At 51.4% G+C, this 18,576-nt stretch overlaps 8 protein-coding genes across 8 annotated transcripts; 5 read left to right on the forward strand and 3 right to left on the reverse strand.

Annotated features, from left to right (window-relative positions):
• The first annotated feature begins 119 nt into the window (after positions 1-119).
• EDD37DRAFT_383042 (heterokaryon incompatibility protein-domain-containing protein) lies at positions 120-2,655 on the forward strand. The gene is made up of 2 exons (XM_062812138.1): positions 120-2,527; positions 2,585-2,655. The coding sequence occupies exon 1, from the start codon at positions 429-431 to the stop codon at positions 2,514-2,516; it is 2,088 nt and encodes a 695-aa protein (XP_062671234.1). The 5' UTR covers positions 120-428; the 3' UTR covers positions 2,517-2,527; positions 2,585-2,655.
• Positions 2,627-4,387, reverse strand: EDD37DRAFT_383099 (alcohol acetyltransferase). The gene is made up of 2 exons (XM_062812140.1): positions 4,084-4,387; positions 2,627-4,023 (listed from the first exon to the last, which is right to left on the reverse strand). The coding sequence occupies exons 1-2, from the start codon at positions 4,124-4,126 to the stop codon at positions 2,738-2,740; spliced, it is 1,329 nt and encodes a 442-aa protein (XP_062671235.1). The 5' UTR covers positions 4,127-4,387; the 3' UTR covers positions 2,627-2,737.
• On the reverse strand, positions 4,302-8,672 carry EDD37DRAFT_383207 (RecF/RecN/SMC). The gene is made up of 4 exons (XM_062812143.1): positions 8,276-8,672; positions 8,068-8,227; positions 4,920-8,016; positions 4,302-4,871 (listed from the first exon to the last, which is right to left on the reverse strand). Exons 1-4 carry the CDS (start codon positions 8,311-8,313, stop codon positions 4,543-4,545), a joined length of 3,624 nt encoding a protein of 1,207 aa, XP_062671236.1. The 5' UTR covers positions 8,314-8,672; the 3' UTR covers positions 4,302-4,542.
• A 134-nt stretch (positions 8,673-8,806) lies between these two features.
• EDD37DRAFT_383159 (uncharacterized protein) lies at positions 8,807-10,478 on the forward strand. The gene is made up of 3 exons (XM_062812141.1): positions 8,807-8,939; positions 8,990-9,601; positions 9,655-10,478. The coding sequence occupies exons 2-3, from the start codon at positions 9,033-9,035 to the stop codon at positions 10,286-10,288; spliced, it is 1,203 nt and encodes a 400-aa protein (XP_062671237.1). The 5' UTR covers positions 8,807-8,939; positions 8,990-9,032; the 3' UTR covers positions 10,289-10,478.
• Positions 10,479-12,137, forward strand: EDD37DRAFT_383047 (amid-like NADH oxidoreductase). Its single transcript, XM_062812139.1, has 3 exons — positions 10,479-11,483; positions 11,536-11,826; positions 11,882-12,137. The coding sequence occupies exons 1-3, from the start codon at positions 10,668-10,670 to the stop codon at positions 12,038-12,040; spliced, it is 1,266 nt and encodes a 421-aa protein (XP_062671238.1). The 5' UTR covers positions 10,479-10,667; the 3' UTR covers positions 12,041-12,137.
• EDD37DRAFT_382994 (FAD binding domain-containing protein) lies at positions 12,025-13,695 on the reverse strand. The gene is made up of 2 exons (XM_062812137.1): positions 12,702-13,695; positions 12,025-12,649 (listed from the first exon to the last, which is right to left on the reverse strand). The coding sequence occupies exons 1-2, from the start codon at positions 13,587-13,589 to the stop codon at positions 12,170-12,172; spliced, it is 1,368 nt and encodes a 455-aa protein (XP_062671239.1). The 5' UTR covers positions 13,590-13,695; the 3' UTR covers positions 12,025-12,169.
• A 51-nt stretch (positions 13,696-13,746) lies between these two features.
• On the forward strand, positions 13,747-14,986 carry EDD37DRAFT_629386 (uncharacterized protein). The gene has a single exon (XM_062816510.1). It carries the CDS (start codon positions 13,913-13,915, stop codon positions 14,900-14,902), a length of 990 nt encoding a protein of 329 aa, XP_062671240.1. The 5' UTR covers positions 13,747-13,912; the 3' UTR covers positions 14,903-14,986.
• A 177-nt stretch (positions 14,987-15,163) lies between these two features.
• On the forward strand, positions 15,164-18,560 carry EDD37DRAFT_577469 (minichromosome maintenance protein 4). Its single transcript, XM_062814403.1, has 3 exons — positions 15,164-15,511; positions 15,561-17,701; positions 17,760-18,560. The coding sequence occupies exons 1-3, from the start codon at positions 15,223-15,225 to the stop codon at positions 18,345-18,347; spliced, it is 3,018 nt and encodes a 1,005-aa protein (XP_062671241.1). The 5' UTR covers positions 15,164-15,222; the 3' UTR covers positions 18,348-18,560.
• The last annotated feature ends 16 nt before the right edge of the window (positions 18,561-18,576 follow it).

Below are 18,576 nucleotides of genomic sequence, written 5' to 3' on the forward strand. Positions count from 1 at the left end.
TGCCATGCGACAAGGAGAATTGGGGCTGACGATTTCCCTGATGACGTCGTTAAATCCTGGAAGGTTTGAAGGTTCGCAGGACGAAGAGCGGCAATCGCCATGTTTAGCCGCGCCCGACATAATGTCGTTCACTTCTCCCCATCTGTTTTCTTGTGTCCCCAGAGTTGCAGAAAGGATCGCTTCGAAAGGATTCGATGGCGTCCTCCCGTGGCAGCATGAAGCAAGCAACGCCTACATGGCCATTGCGGCTGGATGCTTTCAGTCCAGAGAGTTGCTGCCTCACTAACCATGTCTGAAACCACCGTCGCTGCCGCGCGCCTTCTCGAGGCTATGCTCACCATGGCGCCTCGACAGCCTCAAGGTCGTGCAGTTCAGAGGTTTTAAGGTAATAACACAGCTCGTGCTGTCTGCGGTAAGTCGATCATGTCATGGCTGCTTCGTTTATTGATGCCTCTCATGGGCTGTTCGAGTCTCCAAAACCATATCTTGGGGCTACCAGCCCGCAGCTGACTTTGCGAACTTTGAAATACTCGAGAGATCACCTATCAACCTTGGAAACGGATTGTGCCGCCCTCTGCCCCCGGGGACCCCTGGAGGATCGTGCAAGGTACAGATATGTTCGACTTCAATCCCCAGAACAGATACGAATTCTGGAACTTCTTCCAGCGCAAGAACCCGACAGCAGATTATGCTTCAAAGTGTACTATGCCGACTTGGAGGATCTGCAGGTGGCATACACTGCGATATCATACGCGTGGGGTGAACGTGACCCGGACGGAGACAGGCTTATTGAATGCGATGGACTTCGAGCTTACATCCAACCCAGCCTGCACTCTGCACTGGTCAGGATCAGAAAGCGGAAGCCTATCAGTCAATTCATATGGGCCGATGCCTTGTGCATCGATCAAGTTGATAAAGATGCCACGCAGACTGTCCAGGATGTGGCAGACAGCGAAAAGTCGCACCAAGTGAGCATTATGGACCGGATCTTCAGCCACGCTGACCAAGTTATCATCGACCTTGGGGAGGGATATGATGCTCTTTCCACCCTCGACAAGTACTGCAGAATCTCGCAAGATTTATGGTCCAGTGTGAACGTGGCAGCTGGCACGTCCACTGTTGAAAACAGCATTAGAACTCTGAAGCAGTGGCGTCTTCCCACAACCAGCTCGCCCTTTTGGGATTCCTTTAGACATTTCATGTATCGGCCTTGGTTCACCAGGGCTTGGGTGATCCAGGAATACGCTTTGGCTCGGTCGCCAGTATTCATGATAGGAACTCATTTCCGGGACCAAGCTTTTCTACCAGATGGCGTCGCTCGTGCAGCTCAGCATTTGGAGATCTTATATCTCCACCAGAGTCTCTACCAAGGGAAGAAGAAGCTCAATGGACCCATTGCTGAGGCTTACTTTTATGTTGCCGAGAAGCACAAAGCGGTCCATCAAATCTACGATGCACGAAGCAGTATGAGTGATCAAAGGACGTTTTGCGAATTATTGGATGCTGCAACCCTTTACTTCAACACTACGAACTCTTGCGATAAAGCGTACGCACTTCTCGGGCTCTCGAGCGACAAGAACATCAAGCAAGATTTGTATGTGGACTACTCGGAGGACGAACAACATCTAAGCCTTCGAGTCAGCCAATATCTCTGTAGGCGTGGATTTGATATTTATCCATTATATCATTGTCTGGGTGATGTCGACCACAAGTACGCTTCCTGGGGCATCAACCTCACTAACACCCGAGAGGGATTAGCCAACACCATCGGACCATCTGGGCATACCCGAAGAAGTGTCTTCAACGCCTGTGGCGCTGCAAATTTCGTCCGAAAATTGTCTGATCTCCGCGCAGATGGGCTTACAGTTCGCGGTTGGGTCATTGACACGATCGAAAAATTTATGTCAAAAAGCATTCCACACGACGAGAAGCTTGTAACACAAAGCGACGTGGAAGACCAGTCTGTATGGCAAGGCTATGCCCTCGACTGGATGTTCCAGGTTGCCACGCTTCAGCCACTGAAGGAAGATGAGTTTATCAAATGTTGCTGGCGCACTATGATTGCGGACCTGGCTATGCCCGGCGTTGGAGTAGGGCAAGGCTTTCGTCGCCTCCGAGAATGGGCACATGCGGAGCGATGCATCAATACAGTTGATAAGGTGGTACGCATTGCCCACAAGAAGTGGAAGGGTATATTGCCGAAGTCGCAAAAGATATACCTGAGCGGAACAGAGCTCAATGACTTACATATCCATGGTGAGAGCTGGGTGCATGCCCTTGGACGAAAGCTGGCGTTGGGCCAACATAGAAAAACGCCTTGCTTGGTGCCTCATAGCGCAAGGAAGCATGACAAGATCGTCATCATACAAGGCTGCGAGATCCCTTTCATCCTACGAGCTTACAAAGACGAGAAGGGCGAATATTTTCGAATAGTGGGCTGCGCATATGTCCATGGTATAATGGACGGGGAAGCTGTTGGTGATGGGTCGCATTGCAGGGACATTGAGATCAGATGAGAATGAGTAGGGTTGGTACATCTCCTGCCAGGAGATACCCCTCGGCTGACGGCAAGCTATTGCGACAGGTGAAACTAGTTTCTTGGAGTATTCCACTGAGGTGAGAAGAGCGGCCAAACTGCGTGATGGCCTAGATGTACTCCGTACATCGGTAGGTATTCTACACAGCACTTGCACACAAAACCTTTTGTTATGTACAATAGTTGAGAATCGATCATTTTTCATATCTCATTCAAAATCTTCTCGAACTCCTCAATCACCTTTTCGCCGAAGCCATCCTCAATTACGCCCTCCTGCCACGTGAAAGCAAGGGAAAGTCGACCGTCCCTGCCTGTCACGATGCTGACCTTGAGAGCTGCGCTCATGGCCCCGGCACTCTGACTGAACAAGAGACTCTCGATCTGATAGCCCTGCCCCGGCTGTAGTGGTCCCAACTTCCCCACATTCGACATCTCCAATGAAGCCCTTCTGGGTTGGCCCATGTTTTCATCCACTTCGGCCTTGACGTCCTGAATACGCGCCAGGTTCTCTATCAGGCCATGCCCGCACCGATTGTGCATGACTTTGTCAATTGTTTGCTTTGCCCTCTTCGCCTCTTCCCAGCTGAATGGGCCTCGATGGTACTTCTCAGGAAAGGTGTCCACGAAGACACCTATTGATTCCGCACTGACTGGACTCGGTAGCCATGCTCGTAACGAAACAGGACAGCTCGTTTTCAGAGTCGTATATCCTTCCGGTATCTGCTGGAAGATCGCTGCAGCGAGCATAGTTTGCAGCGCCGCTGTGACAGATACACCGTTCTTTTTGCACTGCTGTGCCAACCGTCTCGATTGTTCGGTTGACAGCCAGAGCGATCGGAGTCTGGTCTGGATGGGGAGTGACTGGACTGCGCCTGTCCATACGCCGGACATATTCTCTCGGGCACCAGCTTGGCTGGCGGACGCAGATGCCCTGGGGATGTCATCCAGCGGCGGAAGAAGCGGTAAGTCCGTCGGCGTGGGTATCCTCGATGCCGTCTCAGCGTCTGATCCAGCATTCAACGCGGCCTCAACAGCCTCGTGAAAGACCAACGCGCTCTTCGTGTCACCGAGCGCATGATGGAAGAAATAGCAGAGAATGAACCGTGAAGTATCACCCAACTGTTGAAAGACGTGGACCCGCCACAACGGCAACGCCGGTCCAAAATCCCATTGCCGCGTATGCTCCTGTTCCAAGAACCGGTCAAGAGTAGGGAATTTACCATCCACGTCGTCAACTGTCTCGATTTCATTGAATGACACAACCTGGTCGAGGTCAATGTACGGCAGCCTCGCAAAACATGGAATCTTTGAATCAACGTCGACGGCTGCAGCCGAGAGAACAGGATGCCGTGACACGACGACCGCCAGAGCGGCGTATAACCTCGATTTGAGGGCTTTTGTGTCGTGACATTGATATCGTGCCGTTACCGCAACTTTCTGGTAGACACCTAATTGACTTCGTGCGACCATGTACCTCTCCAGCACGCCTGACCTTGAGTATCAGCCATGACTCACTTGTCTCCCTCAAATCTGGGAGGATGATTTACCCATAGGCCGTAGCAAAGGCAGATCAGGCTTCTCTTTGGACATGGCTGCTGCTGACCGACGCTTAAAAGATACCTAGGGAATGCCAGGTACAAGGATGCGACATTATGAGGATGTGAATGTACTTAAGACCAACGGATATGGCCGGTTTGGACGTCACTGACCCACACTTTTACGCCCTTTTACATTCAGCCTCGTCAAAAGTCGTCAGGACTTTTGTGCAAGGACGATGTGAATGATGAATGCTGAATGCAAAGCACCAAGGTGTCTTGGGAATGGTAAGGCTCTGATTCGTGATCGCCTCGAGTATTGTAACACGTGTCCCCCCACGCCATAGCTATATCAGCTCGCTTCGTGAAACCTGCCCGCATGCCATTGACACATCATCATGAAAAAGAACAACAGTGACAACCTCGTACCGACATCAAGACAATAACGCTGCAACCTCAACTTATCGCCGCTCACTGTGTCTGACTCTCGACGAAGTCCAGGGCATCCTCCAAGCTCTCCTCACGAATACTGCTGACATTGTTGCCGAATCGTACACCGAAGCACTTATCCGCAACCCTCAGCATCTCAGGTCGAAAGGTCGTGCAGATAAACTGTCCTCCAACCGGTCTGTCGTCGCCATCCTCAGGCTCTTCGTCCACTCTGTTGGCCAGGTACAACAAGTGATCAGCGACTGCCGTACGATATTGTGCATCAAGGTTGGCATCAATTTCGTCGAAAATGTAGAACGGTGCAGGGTCAGTCGCTTGAATGGCAAAAATGAGGGCGAGACTGCAAAGACCTGTAGATCATGTTAGCTGATTCCGACATACTTCGAAGGAAAACATACTCTTTTGCCCACCACTGAGCTGCTGAATGCGCTGCTGATCGTCATGTTTGCTGTTGAAGCTGACGCTGATGCCTACCCCGGTATAGTTCTCGACGCTGCGCTTGTTAAGCGGCTGCTGCTCCTCTTCCGACTCATCATCGTCAGCGGTCCGCTTGTCGGTCTTGCGTTGAATGATCAATCTGCCACGACCTGTAGGGACAAGTTTCTGGAAGACTTCGGCAAATGCCTTGCTGACTTGCTTGAAAGTGCGTTCGATAGCTTCATCCTTCCGCTGATCAAGCACTTCGATCAGGTTCGCGATGGATGTCTTTGCCGCTTCAAGATCTTTCCGTCTGGCCTCCAATTCCTCACGTTGTTTCGCAGACTTGCGATAGTGCTCGAAAGCATGTTTGTTGACAGAGCTGTATTTCTTCAGTGCCTCTTTCGCCTTCTGAAGTTTCTTCACAATCGAATTCGAATCCGTGGTTCGATACTTCTTTCGCAGATCTTCGGGAATTGCGCCCAATTCGCGGATGTTGTCGATGGTCTCCTGTTTCGAAGCCTGTAGAGCCGCTTTCTTTTGCACCGACTTCTCGAGACGACGCTGATGACGGTCGATGGCCTTGGCAAGTTCTTCCTGCTGCCGTCTTCTTTCAGCTGCTTGTGCTTCCAGCTGAGCGACCTGGGCCGCTGACGTTTCGATCTGCTCATCGAGGCCATCGAGGGTTTCCTGTATCGAGTCCAGTTCCTTCGTCAGACGTGCTAATTCGCTTCGTTTCGCTTTTAGATTGTCTGACACATTACTCTCATTCTCGATCTCGTCACTTTCAAGTGCAGCTAATTGTGGTTTTAGACTCGAATTCAGACGGGCCTCGAGATTTGCCTTTTTCGTTTCGGTCTCCGCCCTGGAAGCCGAGAGATTGTTGTACTCTTTGCGAAGCTTCTGGATATTAGCCGACAACGTCTCGAGTTGGTTCTCTTCAGCTGTACTCAAAGCCTTCTTAAAGTCTGATCCCAGCTCAGCCTGGTATGCATTCTGTTGGTCGGTCAATTGCTTGACGCTGGCAGCAATAGCAGCTTCCTGCTTCTGCTTTGCTTCCAAATCGTCTTTCTTGCGTTGAAGCATGTCGACCTTGTTCCGGATTTCTTGTCTCAACAATCTTTGGTTGCCTTGCGATTGGTTTTTTCGTTGCTCAAGCTTCTGAACTTCACTCATCGCTTTTGTGATTGTTTGATCGATCTTCTCAATCTTCTTCTTGTTCTCATTGCTTTCAGCCTTGACAGCTTCAAAATGTTCACGAGCGACCACGACCGCTTTGGTAGCCTTGAGCCTAGAAGAACGTACGTCGTGGTAACCACCAGTCAATGCACCTTTCTTGTCCGATCGATCACCTTCCGGAGTCACAGCAGTGAGACCGTGTGTTCTCGCATACTGAGCAGCAATACTGAGGTTCTGAGCGATAATTGCTTTGCCAAATACTTGTTGCACAGCGGGTTCAAATCTGTCTTCGTACTTGATGAGCGACATGAGTGGTCTAGCATCCTGGGCATTGGGGAAGTTGGCAGTCTTTGCCTTGAGTCGATTTAGAGGCATGAACGTGATACGTCCAGCACGTTCTCGATTCAATATCTCCATTACCTTCGTCGCCGTCTCGTCATTATCAACCACGTAGTGGAACAGGGAAGCTCCCGCAGTTACTTCGACAGCGGTATGATGTTGAGGAACGTCGATCAATTCGGCCAGAGTGCCATAGCATCCGGCCAAGTTGTGCTGTTGCTTTATGCGACGCACAGCTTCGAGACCGCGACTGGTGTTGCCATCCATCATGTGTGACAAGTTGCGCTCTGCCTTCCTCAGCTCATCCTGGGCCGCTGAGTACTCAGAGTCCAGTTGTGCTTCCCGGCGCCAAAGAAGCTTGCGATCATCGATCAGCTTCTCTTTTCGTTCAGCGGCTTTCTGTATCTCTTGATCGAGTGAGTCGTCTTGGCCACCAACTTGTTCTTGCAGGGTTTCAATCTCCTTTTCCAGACTAGAGATCTGCTTTTGATCATCTTGGATGCCTTCGGTAGTCTGCATGCGCGTTGCTTTGAAACGTGACAATGACTCAAAAGCCTCGCTAATCTGGGCTTGCAGCCAGTTATCGCGATCCTTCTTCGATTTGAACCGAGCAGTCCTCCCTTGCTTGCCGTACAGATGTTGCTGTGTGGCAGTCGCCTCTTCCAAACGACTCTTTACCGACTGCTCTTTGGCTACCTCAGACTCAAACTGCGGAGTGATGGTACTGAGCTCTTTTTCAACCTCTTTTATCTGAGCTCTGATTTGCTTCAGCTCGCGGTCATGTGTCTCCTTCGTGCGTTGAGCAGCAGCTTGGCCATGCGACAGGTTTCGCTCCTCCAATTCGACCTGAGCTCGTGCTTTGGCCTTTTCGCGCTTCTCTTCCTCGTATTGTTTCTTCTCCATTCTGGCAGCATGGATCTGCTGATTGAGTATCTGTATCTGGTGGGTGATTCGAGCCATTTCGTCCTCGCCCTCTGCGTAGCGTTCACGATTTTCATCCGCATCATCGATGCCTCCGGCTCTCTTGTCTTCTATATCAGCCAGCGCTTTATTGATCTCATCTTGCTCTCGTGTACACAAAGTGTATTCCAAGGCTCGTTTCTCACGATCTTGTTCTTGAAAGTCCCGAAGCTCTGCTTGTTCTTCTTCAAGTTCCGCCAGACGATCATTGATCTGTTCGAAGGTCTGATCGATTGCGGTGAGCTTGTTGTTGGTTTCGTTCATGATCTTCTGAGATTCTTCCTTTTTCGCGACAAACTGTTGTGTACCAGCCACGCTCTTGAGTACATCAAGACGCTCGTTATCTTTCATGTTCGTCAAGCGCGTGATGCGACCCTGAGGGACGATGTAGTATGGGTTTGCGCGTGAGAAGCCCGCGTTCTCCAACAGTTGCATGACATCCTGCTTGGTCGCATTCTTGCGATCGAGCGAGTATTCGTCCTTCTTCAGTCCGATGGTACGTCGAAGGATCAGTTCGTCGTTGCCGGTGGGAAAGCGACCATCCGAGTTGTCAAACACGACTTCGACGTAGGCAGACATCACTGCCGACCCAGAGCCCTCCTATTTATCGTTAGAATGACCTTGATCCGAAGATGAGTGGGAATTAGGTACATGGATGAGTGCTTGTCTCTCTTCCCTGCCCATTTGCGAATAGGCATCGCTGAGGACAAACCGGATCGCGGCGAAGAAGTTGCTCTTGCCAGATCCATTGCGCCCGACTATCACGTTGAGTTTGGGCGAGAATGGGTTGACGACGGTTTGGTTCTTGTAGCTGTGACCTTGGTCAGCCAGGAACTCAGAAGAGTAGACACAAGCATACCTTTTGAAGCCTTGTATCGTTATCTGTTTGATATGCATCTTGATCAAACCTGGATGTCTGTCCCAAGATTCTGAGTCTGGACGCGCACGAATTGCATTGACGATGGTGTTTAATTGAGTGGAGAGAAACGCGAGATGGGACGCGCGCGCCGCGTCCGACACGTGACTCCCAGGCTTAATTGACTATGCACAAGCTGGAAACTGAAATCCCTCCATCGTCTTTGCTAACCACAGCTGCATCGCCATGTCACACGAAAGTATCCATAAACGCTCGAGCAGACTTCGCCTCTACACAAGGTAGTGACATACGGAGGAACATCCTACCGAGTATACGAGTCACGCGCAGTAGGAGCTAGTATACGAGTCAGGTGACGCCAACTCTCATCGACTGCGTCTGATCAGCGCCTATCACTTTCTCTTCTCCTTCACCTCGCTGCTTGTCCTTTTCTCTCCTCCCTTATACGACCTCAAGCTCCGCGGCGGGTCTGACTCCCCCAATGATGCGGCTCTTATGACAGTCCCGTCCTGTTGTAGCTCTACAATTGCTTGTTCAGGCTTCCCGCGTTCCACGATATCAGGCGTCCTACATGTGGATATGTTCTGGTAAACGACGGGACAACTTTGGTATTTTGGCAAAGAATATAAAGATGTGAGATTCCTCCCCGGTGAGTCGTTCTTCGCCTCAGTCAAGTGCAGCGTTGGAATAATTTTCGAGCACGCTTGTTGCCTTACCTAGTACCCCTTCCTCAGTCCTCGCTATGGCGACCTCTACTTCTTTGACTATTCCACCGGAGTTTGAGGATCAACTGCGTTATGTTGAGCCGCTCGACAAACGTTCAGAAGAAGAGATCCTGGCCTCACTGGGAAGGCATGTTCCTGTCACGTCCGAACAGAACATCTGGGCATTTTGGGATAAAGGTGCTCAGGCAATGCCCGATTGGTGTAAACGCAATGTCGTTGATTGGTTTCGCCTGTGTGGCCCTTCGTGGACGATACGCGTTCTAGATGCCATACCAGATTCGCCGAACTACGCTCTCAACTATGTATCTGCCGACCTTTTGCCAGGTTCTTTCGTCGACGGCACCATGACCGGCCCTTATGTCGGACCACATAGCGCCGACTTTCTTCGAGGGGCGTGCTTGTGGACACACGGTGGGGTGTACATGGATGTTGGCATCATTCTCATTAGGGACATTGACAGGATCTGCTGGAACCAGCTTGCAGACCCCAATTCGCCGTACCAAGTCGCTGCACCAATCATGTATGCCACAACCATGGCAAATCATTTTGTGGCAAGTCGAAAGGGCGACCCATTCATCAAGCTTTGGTACGTTGGTGGTAGCCGTCCAGGTCGCGGCCAACCTGACTGAGAGAACCTAGGCATGATCTTTTTGTGTTCCTCTGGAAAGACCGCCAAAATCATGAGGGCATCATTGGAAACCCCTTGGTCGCGTTCGCTCTTCAAAACAGTTTCCAAGAGTCGCAAGCTGCCGACTACCATTGGGACTTCAAAGTTGAGCCTCAAGTCGTCTTCGAATATGTCGGTCAGGTCCTATCCTGGATGAGACTTTGCATGCTAGAAGACGCTGGAAACGGTTTCAGTGGCCTTGACTATTGGCAGAAACATGTCTTTGTATTCGATGCGCTCCAAGAAGACTGGGCCTCCGAAGCGACCATCGGCTTCGCAGGACAGAGTCTATTCGATGCACTGGCGACAAAGCTGACGTCGCCCAAGGATTCCGAGGAATACAAGACAGCATACAAGCTCGTGTGGCGGCTTCTGACAAAATCGAGCATGCAAAAGATCACCCATGGTAAGAATCTGACTACCACTCCCTCGGTGGGTGTCCTGTGGGAAGAGAAAGGCAACGAATACAAGGACCACGAAGCTGGCACTTTCGCTGAACTGCTGAGGTACGGCTGCGTGCACTTTGAGCAGACAAGAGAAGGCATCAAGTATGTCGAAGCCAAGAAACCGCCAATGACGATGCAGAAGGGGTTGCTCGAGCCGTAAACCACGGGCTCCGGGCAAGGTGTCTGAGAGGAAGCACTTGAGCAGGCTTCATTCATACAGCCTTTCAGACCGTACGCACACGCAGCTTGATCCTTGTTCCTATCCGCAATGCGATTTTACTCTTTCAGCAATCCTCTCCCTCGGCACCACCGGATGGCGGATTGATGTCCAAGAGATTCGGGCACCAGCACTCTCGGCCGAACTTTATATCCCCGTCAGCGCAATTCGAAGACAAAGTTCCCAGTATGGCCGAGAAAAGTGGTCTTCCGATACTCGGAGTCTCCATGGACCATCACGAACGCAATAATTTAATCAGATAAGATCAAGATCTCCCCCTTCCCCTACTCTGTCCCTGTCAATACGCCATTTGCTTCTCACAATGCTTCCCAACCTATTTCTCTTCCTCAAAGCCATCAGTGTCATATTCTCACTCGCATTCTGGAGACTCAAATTACGCATTCGAGCCAGTATCCACCATTGGACATATCGAGCAATCGCGGACCCCAAAAATGTCGTTGTCATAGGCGGATCGTTCGCAGGCTTCTTTCTTGCCAAACAACTCGCACAGTCCCTGCCGACCGGATACAGAGCCATCGTGATCGAGAAGCACTCCCACTACCATTTCACGTGGAACTTTCCCCGGATCTCTGTCATCCCACACCACACCCAGAATGCATTCATCCCATACCCCACAAAGCCCTCCCTTACACCTGACGGAGCATTCTCGTTTCGTCGAGGAAAAGTCGTTAGGATCGAGACCAATAAGGTGATCCTAGCAGACGGCTCGTCCATCCGATTCGAGTATCTCGCCATCACTACCGGTTCGAAAGCCCGGTATCCAGCTAAACTTGACGCGGATGGCAAGGCAGAATGTATCAAGTTCTTCGAGGAGCGACAGGCGCGCATCAAAGCCGCCGAGAGCATCGTCATCGTTGGTGGAGGAGCCGCTGGCGTCGAATTAGCAGGTGACATCAAGTCGAAGTACCCGCAGAAAAAGATGACCCTGGTGCACTCTCGCAAGCAACTGCTGAATAGCTTCGGGTCGGATCTGCACGAAGTCGCCCACAAGACTCTTGAAGAGCTTGGTGTAGACCTCTGTCTCGGCGAACGTGTCGTTGCTGGCTTGGACAGCGAAGAAGAAGACTCTAAGGAAGTCATCCTGCAAAGTGGCAAGAGACTCAAGTGCGACGCTCTGGTAAGTATCGTTCATCCATTCGACTGCCTGATCAATTTTCACACAACCACAGTTTCAATGCACAGGACAAAGGCCTTGTTCAGACCTTACTAGAGACGCGTTTCCGTCCTCTGTGGCACCGAATGGCTACATCACCGTGAAGCCAACATTCCAAGTCAAGGGTGCCGGAAATGTCTTCGCTTGCGGCGACGTTGTCGACCTGCCTGGTCCGAAGCTAGGGCGCTCAGCTGCCATGCAAGGCATGTTCGTCGCGGAGAACATCGTGCGGGCGATCAAAGGCCAGCCACTGAGGACGTACACGTCGGGTATCATGGAGAACTCGATAGAATTGACTTTGGGCCTGGTGAGTATACCACAACGTTCAAGGGTCGCGAGCGTTTTTGACTGAACGGAAGTAGGGCAAGAACGTTACCTACCTCAATGACGGTTCGACAGGGATGTGCTTTCCGAAGAAAGTCACGGACCTTGACATGCACGCCGCGCAAAGCTGGAAAATGCTGGACATGAAGCCTTTCGATGACCCAGGCAACGTGGACGACAAGGTTTTACTTGCTTGAGCATGCTGTCGATTCTTCCGCATCACAGAAACGGCAGTAATGATCCCAGATGGGGCGCAAAAAGAAGGAGGGCAATGAAAGGTTTCAGGAAGGTGTCAACACCGCTGTATGCAGGATTTCCTTACTATCCTAGCCCATCAAAGTGTTCGTCGAAAGTGCAGTCGGCCGCAAGGACACTCTGTACTTTACGACCTCAGGGTCCTCGTACTGTGCCATCCACATCGGATCCATCGTGATCTCCCACTGCTTCATCCGGCTCATGAGCTGAGCCTGTGGGTCTTCGAGAGCTTTGAAAAACTTCAGGTCTGCGTCTTTCTTCTCTGGAGTGGCCTTCGCAAGCCACTGCTCCATCTGGTGTTCGCGTGCGACATCGTCGATCTTCCATATACCTAGGGGATCGTCGCTGTACCCTGCTCTCTGCATCAGTCGCTTGTTCTCTATGGAAAACTCGTTCGTAAAGCTCAACCACTTCTCGCGTCGTGCCGTAGCCCATGTGTCCAGCAGGCTCTCTGGAGCTCGGCCCTGGATCACCGCTGCGAGGGCACGGCCAAGCGGACCAGCATCGAGCAGTCCGGTCGTCAGGCCCAAGCCGCCGATGGGATTGTTACTCTGTAGACCGTGTAAGTCATCTTGGAAAATCACCGAAGAGGGATGGCCTTACATGAGCAGCATCTCCAGCTAACAGGACTCTTCCTTTCCTGAAGGTCTTAGCACATCTCTGGTGCGGCTTGTACTTATTCAACTGGACGAGTTCATATTTGACAGGCCAGACTGGGAAAATCTCTTTGTAGTGTTCGTCCAATTCGGCTTTGATCTCCTCGTTGGTAAGCCCTGCCCTTACACCGAAGGCTATTCGCCAGAGATCTTTCTCGGCTCCAAGGATTGTTACCACTGCCCAATTGACCGGATCTAGGACGAAATTGGCCGTGCTGAAGCCGTGCTGGTAGAAGTCATAGCGGATATTGGTGGCCACAAAATCTTCCTTGGGCCAGGAGAATCCCTCAAATGCAATGTCCGAGAGTTTTCGAACGCCTGATCCCGCTCCGTCAGTGCCCACGAGCCAGTCACAGGTATATTGAGTCTTTTGGTCTGTAGTGGCGTCAAGAGCCGTTACTGAAACTTGGTCGTCATGCTGAGTTATTTCGATGACGTTCTGATTGAATTTGACTTGCGAATGGTAACGAGTCGTTAGGTGTTTGAGTAGAATAGCTGCCAATTGCGGCTGAGGGCAATTGATACCTGCCGGAAAGACCTGTCCACCTTCGCGCTTTTCGACGTATGCAACCCGTTTCTTATCGATCCAGTATGAGAGCCTGTCGTTGATCACAGCTTCCTTCTTCACATCATCTAGTGTGCCTGTCTCAAGTAGTTCAGCCTGCGCACAGGGTTGATATGCAGATGCTCGGGGAGACTGGTCGACCCCAGGATTTCTCTCCAACACCAGAACAGGAACTCCAAGCCGGGCCAAGTTGGTCGCGACTGTCAACCCAACCGGACCACAGCCAACGATGATGACCGGATGATGTTCATTCACAGTGGACGGTGACATTCTGCAAGGCTACGAAGCTTGGCCTCTCGAGCTTGCACTGAATGATCGCAGAAGTCGACGACGCTTTGAACCCACGATATTGCCCCCAACCCCACAATGTCTTCCCCACACTCATTAACAACATGAGCGTCCGGTAGTCGACCAGGGTTGATTAGCCGATGGCAGGAAACGGGAACAACTTTTACTCCACATCTCCAAGGACACTCGCATCGATAATCAGGTGGGGAGTATATAAAGCTGTGGTGAGAGGAGGTCAGGTCGCCGTGCGCGTGCCTTCATAAATAGTACCGAAATTATCATATTTGTCATTTTCATCCAGCACAATGGGTGAACCGGCTCCCGAAAGATTCCTTGGTTCACAACATGATTGCGAGTATGCTTCAGACCCTCGAAAGAATAAAGAGCTTGGTGCCTTGCTCAAAGATCGCCATGTTCTTATCGCTGGAGGTGGACGAGGTATAGGCAGAGCAACAGCTGAATTCTTCGCACATACAGCCATCAAATCACTCAGTTTGATGGCGTTGGAGCTCGCAGAAGTGGACGAAACGGCCAAACTATGCAAAGAAATCAACCCAAATCTGTTGACCAAGACGGCAGGCTTTGATGTCAGAGATTATAGCAAGGTCCAGGAATTTGTGGATGAGGTCGACCGTGAATTTGGACGAATTGATGTACTCTGGATGAATGCTGGTCGACCTCCCCAGTTCCTGGCAACTCATGAGTCGGACCCTGGTATATGGTGGGACACTGTGGCCATCTCTCTCCAAGGGTCTTTCAACTTCAGTCGAGCAGTCCTTCCAATCATGCGACGGGAGAAAGGTGGAAGGATCATTTTCACCGCTAGTGCGGGTGCCCATGTCAGCAAAGGGATGAGCAGCTATGCGATCGGGAAGCTGGGCATGGTCCGGCTGGCCGAAACTCTGCATCATGAGAACAAAGACAGTGGGATCAAAACTTTCGCCATCCACCCTGGTGCGATCCGGACTCGATTCTATACCGATTTCAAAGAGGCGGCGGAGGGAAATATCAAGGAGGGCAGTTATGTGCCGAGCAAGGACGAGGGGGACAAGCGATCAGCAGAGACGGCGGTTCATTTCTTCAAACAAGTAGAATGGGACACGCCGCAGTTGCCGGCTGGCATTGTTGTCGTCCTGGCGTCCGGACAGATGGACTTCATGTCTGGCAGATACGTTGATTGCAGCAGGAAGGTGGAAGATTATGTTGCAGACAAGGATAAGATCACGGGGAAAGACCTGCATAGGGTGAAGCTGGTGGTTGACGACGATTGGTTCATACCTCAGTCTCAAGATTGAACAGCGATCATATGGAGGCATTCTCGATCAGCGCAAATATTCAAATGGCCGACGTTGTAGTTGTCTTCCTAAACAATAACGATGTCCAATGCGCAAAGAGCGATAAAGATGAGGAAGGAGAGGAAGGGATCCAGGTGAATTGCGCAACAAACTTGCCAAGAACTACTTTACGCGCTCTTCGCGACTTCTACGTCTGTCATTGGTCGACCACCGATTTCGTGTCGACGCGACGCGTTCTATCTCCCTCAAACTCCTTAAACACCAGAAAGACGAACGGCAAGGTTGTTGTATGTATTACTGCCTCCCAAAAGTCAGCAACAATGTCGTCGACGCCCTCTTCTCGCCGACGAGGCCACTCCTCACGCAACTCACAATCTTCAACTCCAGCACAACAACCTCAAGCAACTCCAAGGAGTACCAGGCGAACCCCTAATGGAGGCGCCGCAGTTGCATCGTCTTCGCCTTTATTTTTCCAATCGTCGCCAGTGCGGTCAACGCCAGCACCTCCTTTTGCAAGCGATGGCATGATTGTCAGCTCTCCACCAGCGCAGTCGTTGAATGCTGGCGACCGTGAGATCACGCCTCGAGCGTCCACAAGGCCTGCAGCAGGTACGAAGGACCCCTTTCTTGGTATGGCATGTTCTGACTCTGTTGGCAGAATCATCTCCTGTTCGATATGACCCCAGCTCAAGTCCGGCTCGTAACAACACTCGCGTACAGTCAGACGCTCCGACTAGTAGCAGCGGACTTTTTGTGCGTCAAGACCGACCGCCCCGTATCTCTTCTCGAAGGGGTGATATCCATTCCGACACGTTTGCGTCCTCTCCAGCCAACCGCCGCCGCATCTATATCGGGGAAGATGGGATGCCTGTCCGCGAAGGTCAAGATCCGGGCTCGGAGGCTACATTTTCTAACCTCAATCCTGACACATCCGAAGCGGATGTGATGGGAGGCGAGTCCACAAGGGTAATCTGGGGCACCAACATCTCCATTGTGGATTCTATGTCATCATTCAAGAATTTCCTCTACAACTATGCCAGAAAATATCGCATGTGGGCGGACGGTGCTTCTGAAGAAGAGACACGAGCTCTTGGAGCAGCTGCTGACCAGAAAGAATACATCGATATGCTTGAAGACATGCGAAAGCTCGGTGTATATGGCCTCAACCTCGATGCGCGCAACTTGAAAGCATATCCTGCAACAATGAAGCTCTGGCATCAATTACAAGCCTATCCACAGGAAATCATTCCACTGATGGATCAGTGCATTAAAGATGTCATGGTCGAACTTGCACAGAAAGAAATGCAGGAATTGCAACGAGCCCGAAATGGTGCAACTGCATCCAGAGCAAGAGATGGGAGCTCCATGCCACCTCTACCTTCATCGGATCTTGGAAGTGCTGCACCGACACCTGCTGCCACTCCCGCCGCTGACGAGATCCCGGACCTGGTCGAGGAGGCCGAGATTCGACCCTGGAAAGTTCTACCTTTTGGACTGGATCAGACCGTCAACATGCGCGATCTTGATCCGGCAGACATTGACAAACTTATATCTGTCAAAGGCCTGGTTATTCGAGCCACGCCAGTCATCCCAGACATGAAGGAAGCATTCTTCAAATGCACTGTTTGCAACCATACCATGTATGTGTCTATCGATCGTGGCAAGATTGCAGAACCAACAGAGTGCCCCCGAAATGCTTGCAAATCTAGAGACAGCATGGACATTGTCCATAACCGATGCGTCTTCGCGGATAAGCAAGTCATCAAGCTGCAAGAAACACCTGACTCGGTGCCAGACGGTCAGACACCCCACAGCGTGTCACTTTGCGTATACGACGAATTGGTAGATGTATGCAAGGCTGGTGACCGGATTGAAGTCACGGGTATCTTTAGAGGCAACCCTGTCCGTGTTAATCCTCGACAACGGACAGTCAAGGCATTGTTCAAGACATATGTCGATGTGCTCCACGTTCAAAAGGTTGACAAGCGAAAACTCGGCATTGATGCTTCTACCATCGAGCAGGAACTCTCTGAACAGGTAGCGGGTGATGCTGAACAGACGCGAAAGATCACAGCTGAGGAAGAAGCCAAGATCCAGGAAATTGCAGGTCGTGAGGACGTCTACGACATACTCTCGAGGAGTTTGGCTCCAAGCATCTACGAGCTTGACGATGTCAAGAAAGGCATACTTCTGCAACTTTTTGGCGGTACAAACAAGTCCTTCGAAAAGGGTGGCAGTCCCAAATACAGAGGCGACATCAACGTTCTGCTTTGCGGTGATCCTTCAACATCCAAGTCACAGCTTCTGCAATACGTCCACAAGATCGCACCAAGAGGTGTTTACACGTCAGGCAAGGGTTCGTCCGCGGTAGGTCTGACAGCGTACGTGACTCGTGATCCCGAGTCGAGACAGCTCGTACTAGAATCAGGAGCCTTGGTCCTTTCAGACGGAGGTGTCTGCTGCATCGACGAGTTCGACAAGATGAACGACTCCACTCGCTCTGTGCTGCACGAAGTCATGGAACAGCAGACCGTGTCCATTGCCAAAGCAGGTATCATCACAACTCTGAACGCAAGAACGAGCATACTGGCCTCAGCCAACCCCATCGGCAGCAAGTACAATCCCAACCTGCCCGTACCGCAGAACATCGATCTTCCCCCTACGCTACTCTCCAGATTCGACCTCGTCTACCTCGTGCTGGACCGCATCGACGAAGTCAACGATCGACGACTAGCCAAGCATTTGGTCGGAATGTATCTTGAAGACATGCCCGAAAACGCTTCCCGGGAGGAAGTCCTGGTAAGTTTGCCCTGTTTCCCTCCTTCAGCCGTCCAAATACTAACACGTCTCTCTCTAGCCCGTCGAGTTCCTCACAGCCTACATCTCCTATGCCCGACAGAACATCCACCCTCAGTTGACACCACAAGCCTCAAAATCCTTAGTCGAGGCGTACATCCAGATGCGCTCCCTCGGGTCCTCAATCCAGGCCTCGGACCGTCGCATTACGGCGACAACCCGACAACTCGAGTCGATGATCCGTCTCAGCGAAGCGCACGCGAAAATGCGTCTTTCGCACACCGTCACGGATGCAGACGTCGCTGAAGCCGTTCGCCTGATCAAGTCCGCTATCAAAGCGTCTGCGACAGATGCCCGCACCGGCCTGATTGATATGGGACTGCTCTCTGAGGGCGGCAGTGCCAGCGACAGACGGCGAAAAGAGGATCTCAAGCGCGCTGTTCTGGCTGCTGTGGATGACGACACAGGTGTGCGTAGTGGTGGCGCCGCACGGTATGCTGATTTGTACCGCCGCGTCAGTGAAGGAAGCACCATTGAAATTGAGGGTAGTGAGTTCCAGGAGGTCTTGCGGAGTCTGGAGCAAGAAGGGAAGATCCAGGTCACTGGTGAGGGTGGACGAAGGAGCGTACGGCGTGTCACGGGTGTTTAGACTGTCTTTTCATGGGCACGAATGGCAACGACTCTTGGGCGACTTATGTAAATCAGTACGAGAGATGGAGTTCACGAATCGGTCCTCAAGGGTAGGGTAGGCGTTTAGTACGGTATGGTCATGCCTGGGACGGAATGCGTACATTACTACTTTACAACGGCATGAAAGTCACAATGATCACAATGAAGGTATTGTTCCAGCATAGATTTAGAGAATTGAAAACAGTATG

This window comes from Exophiala viscosa, assembly GCF_022695815.1.
Source record: "Exophiala viscosa unplaced genomic scaffold EDD37scaffold_4, whole genome shotgun sequence".
Lineage (NCBI taxonomy): Eukaryota > Fungi > Ascomycota > Eurotiomycetes > Chaetothyriales > Herpotrichiellaceae > Exophiala > Exophiala viscosa.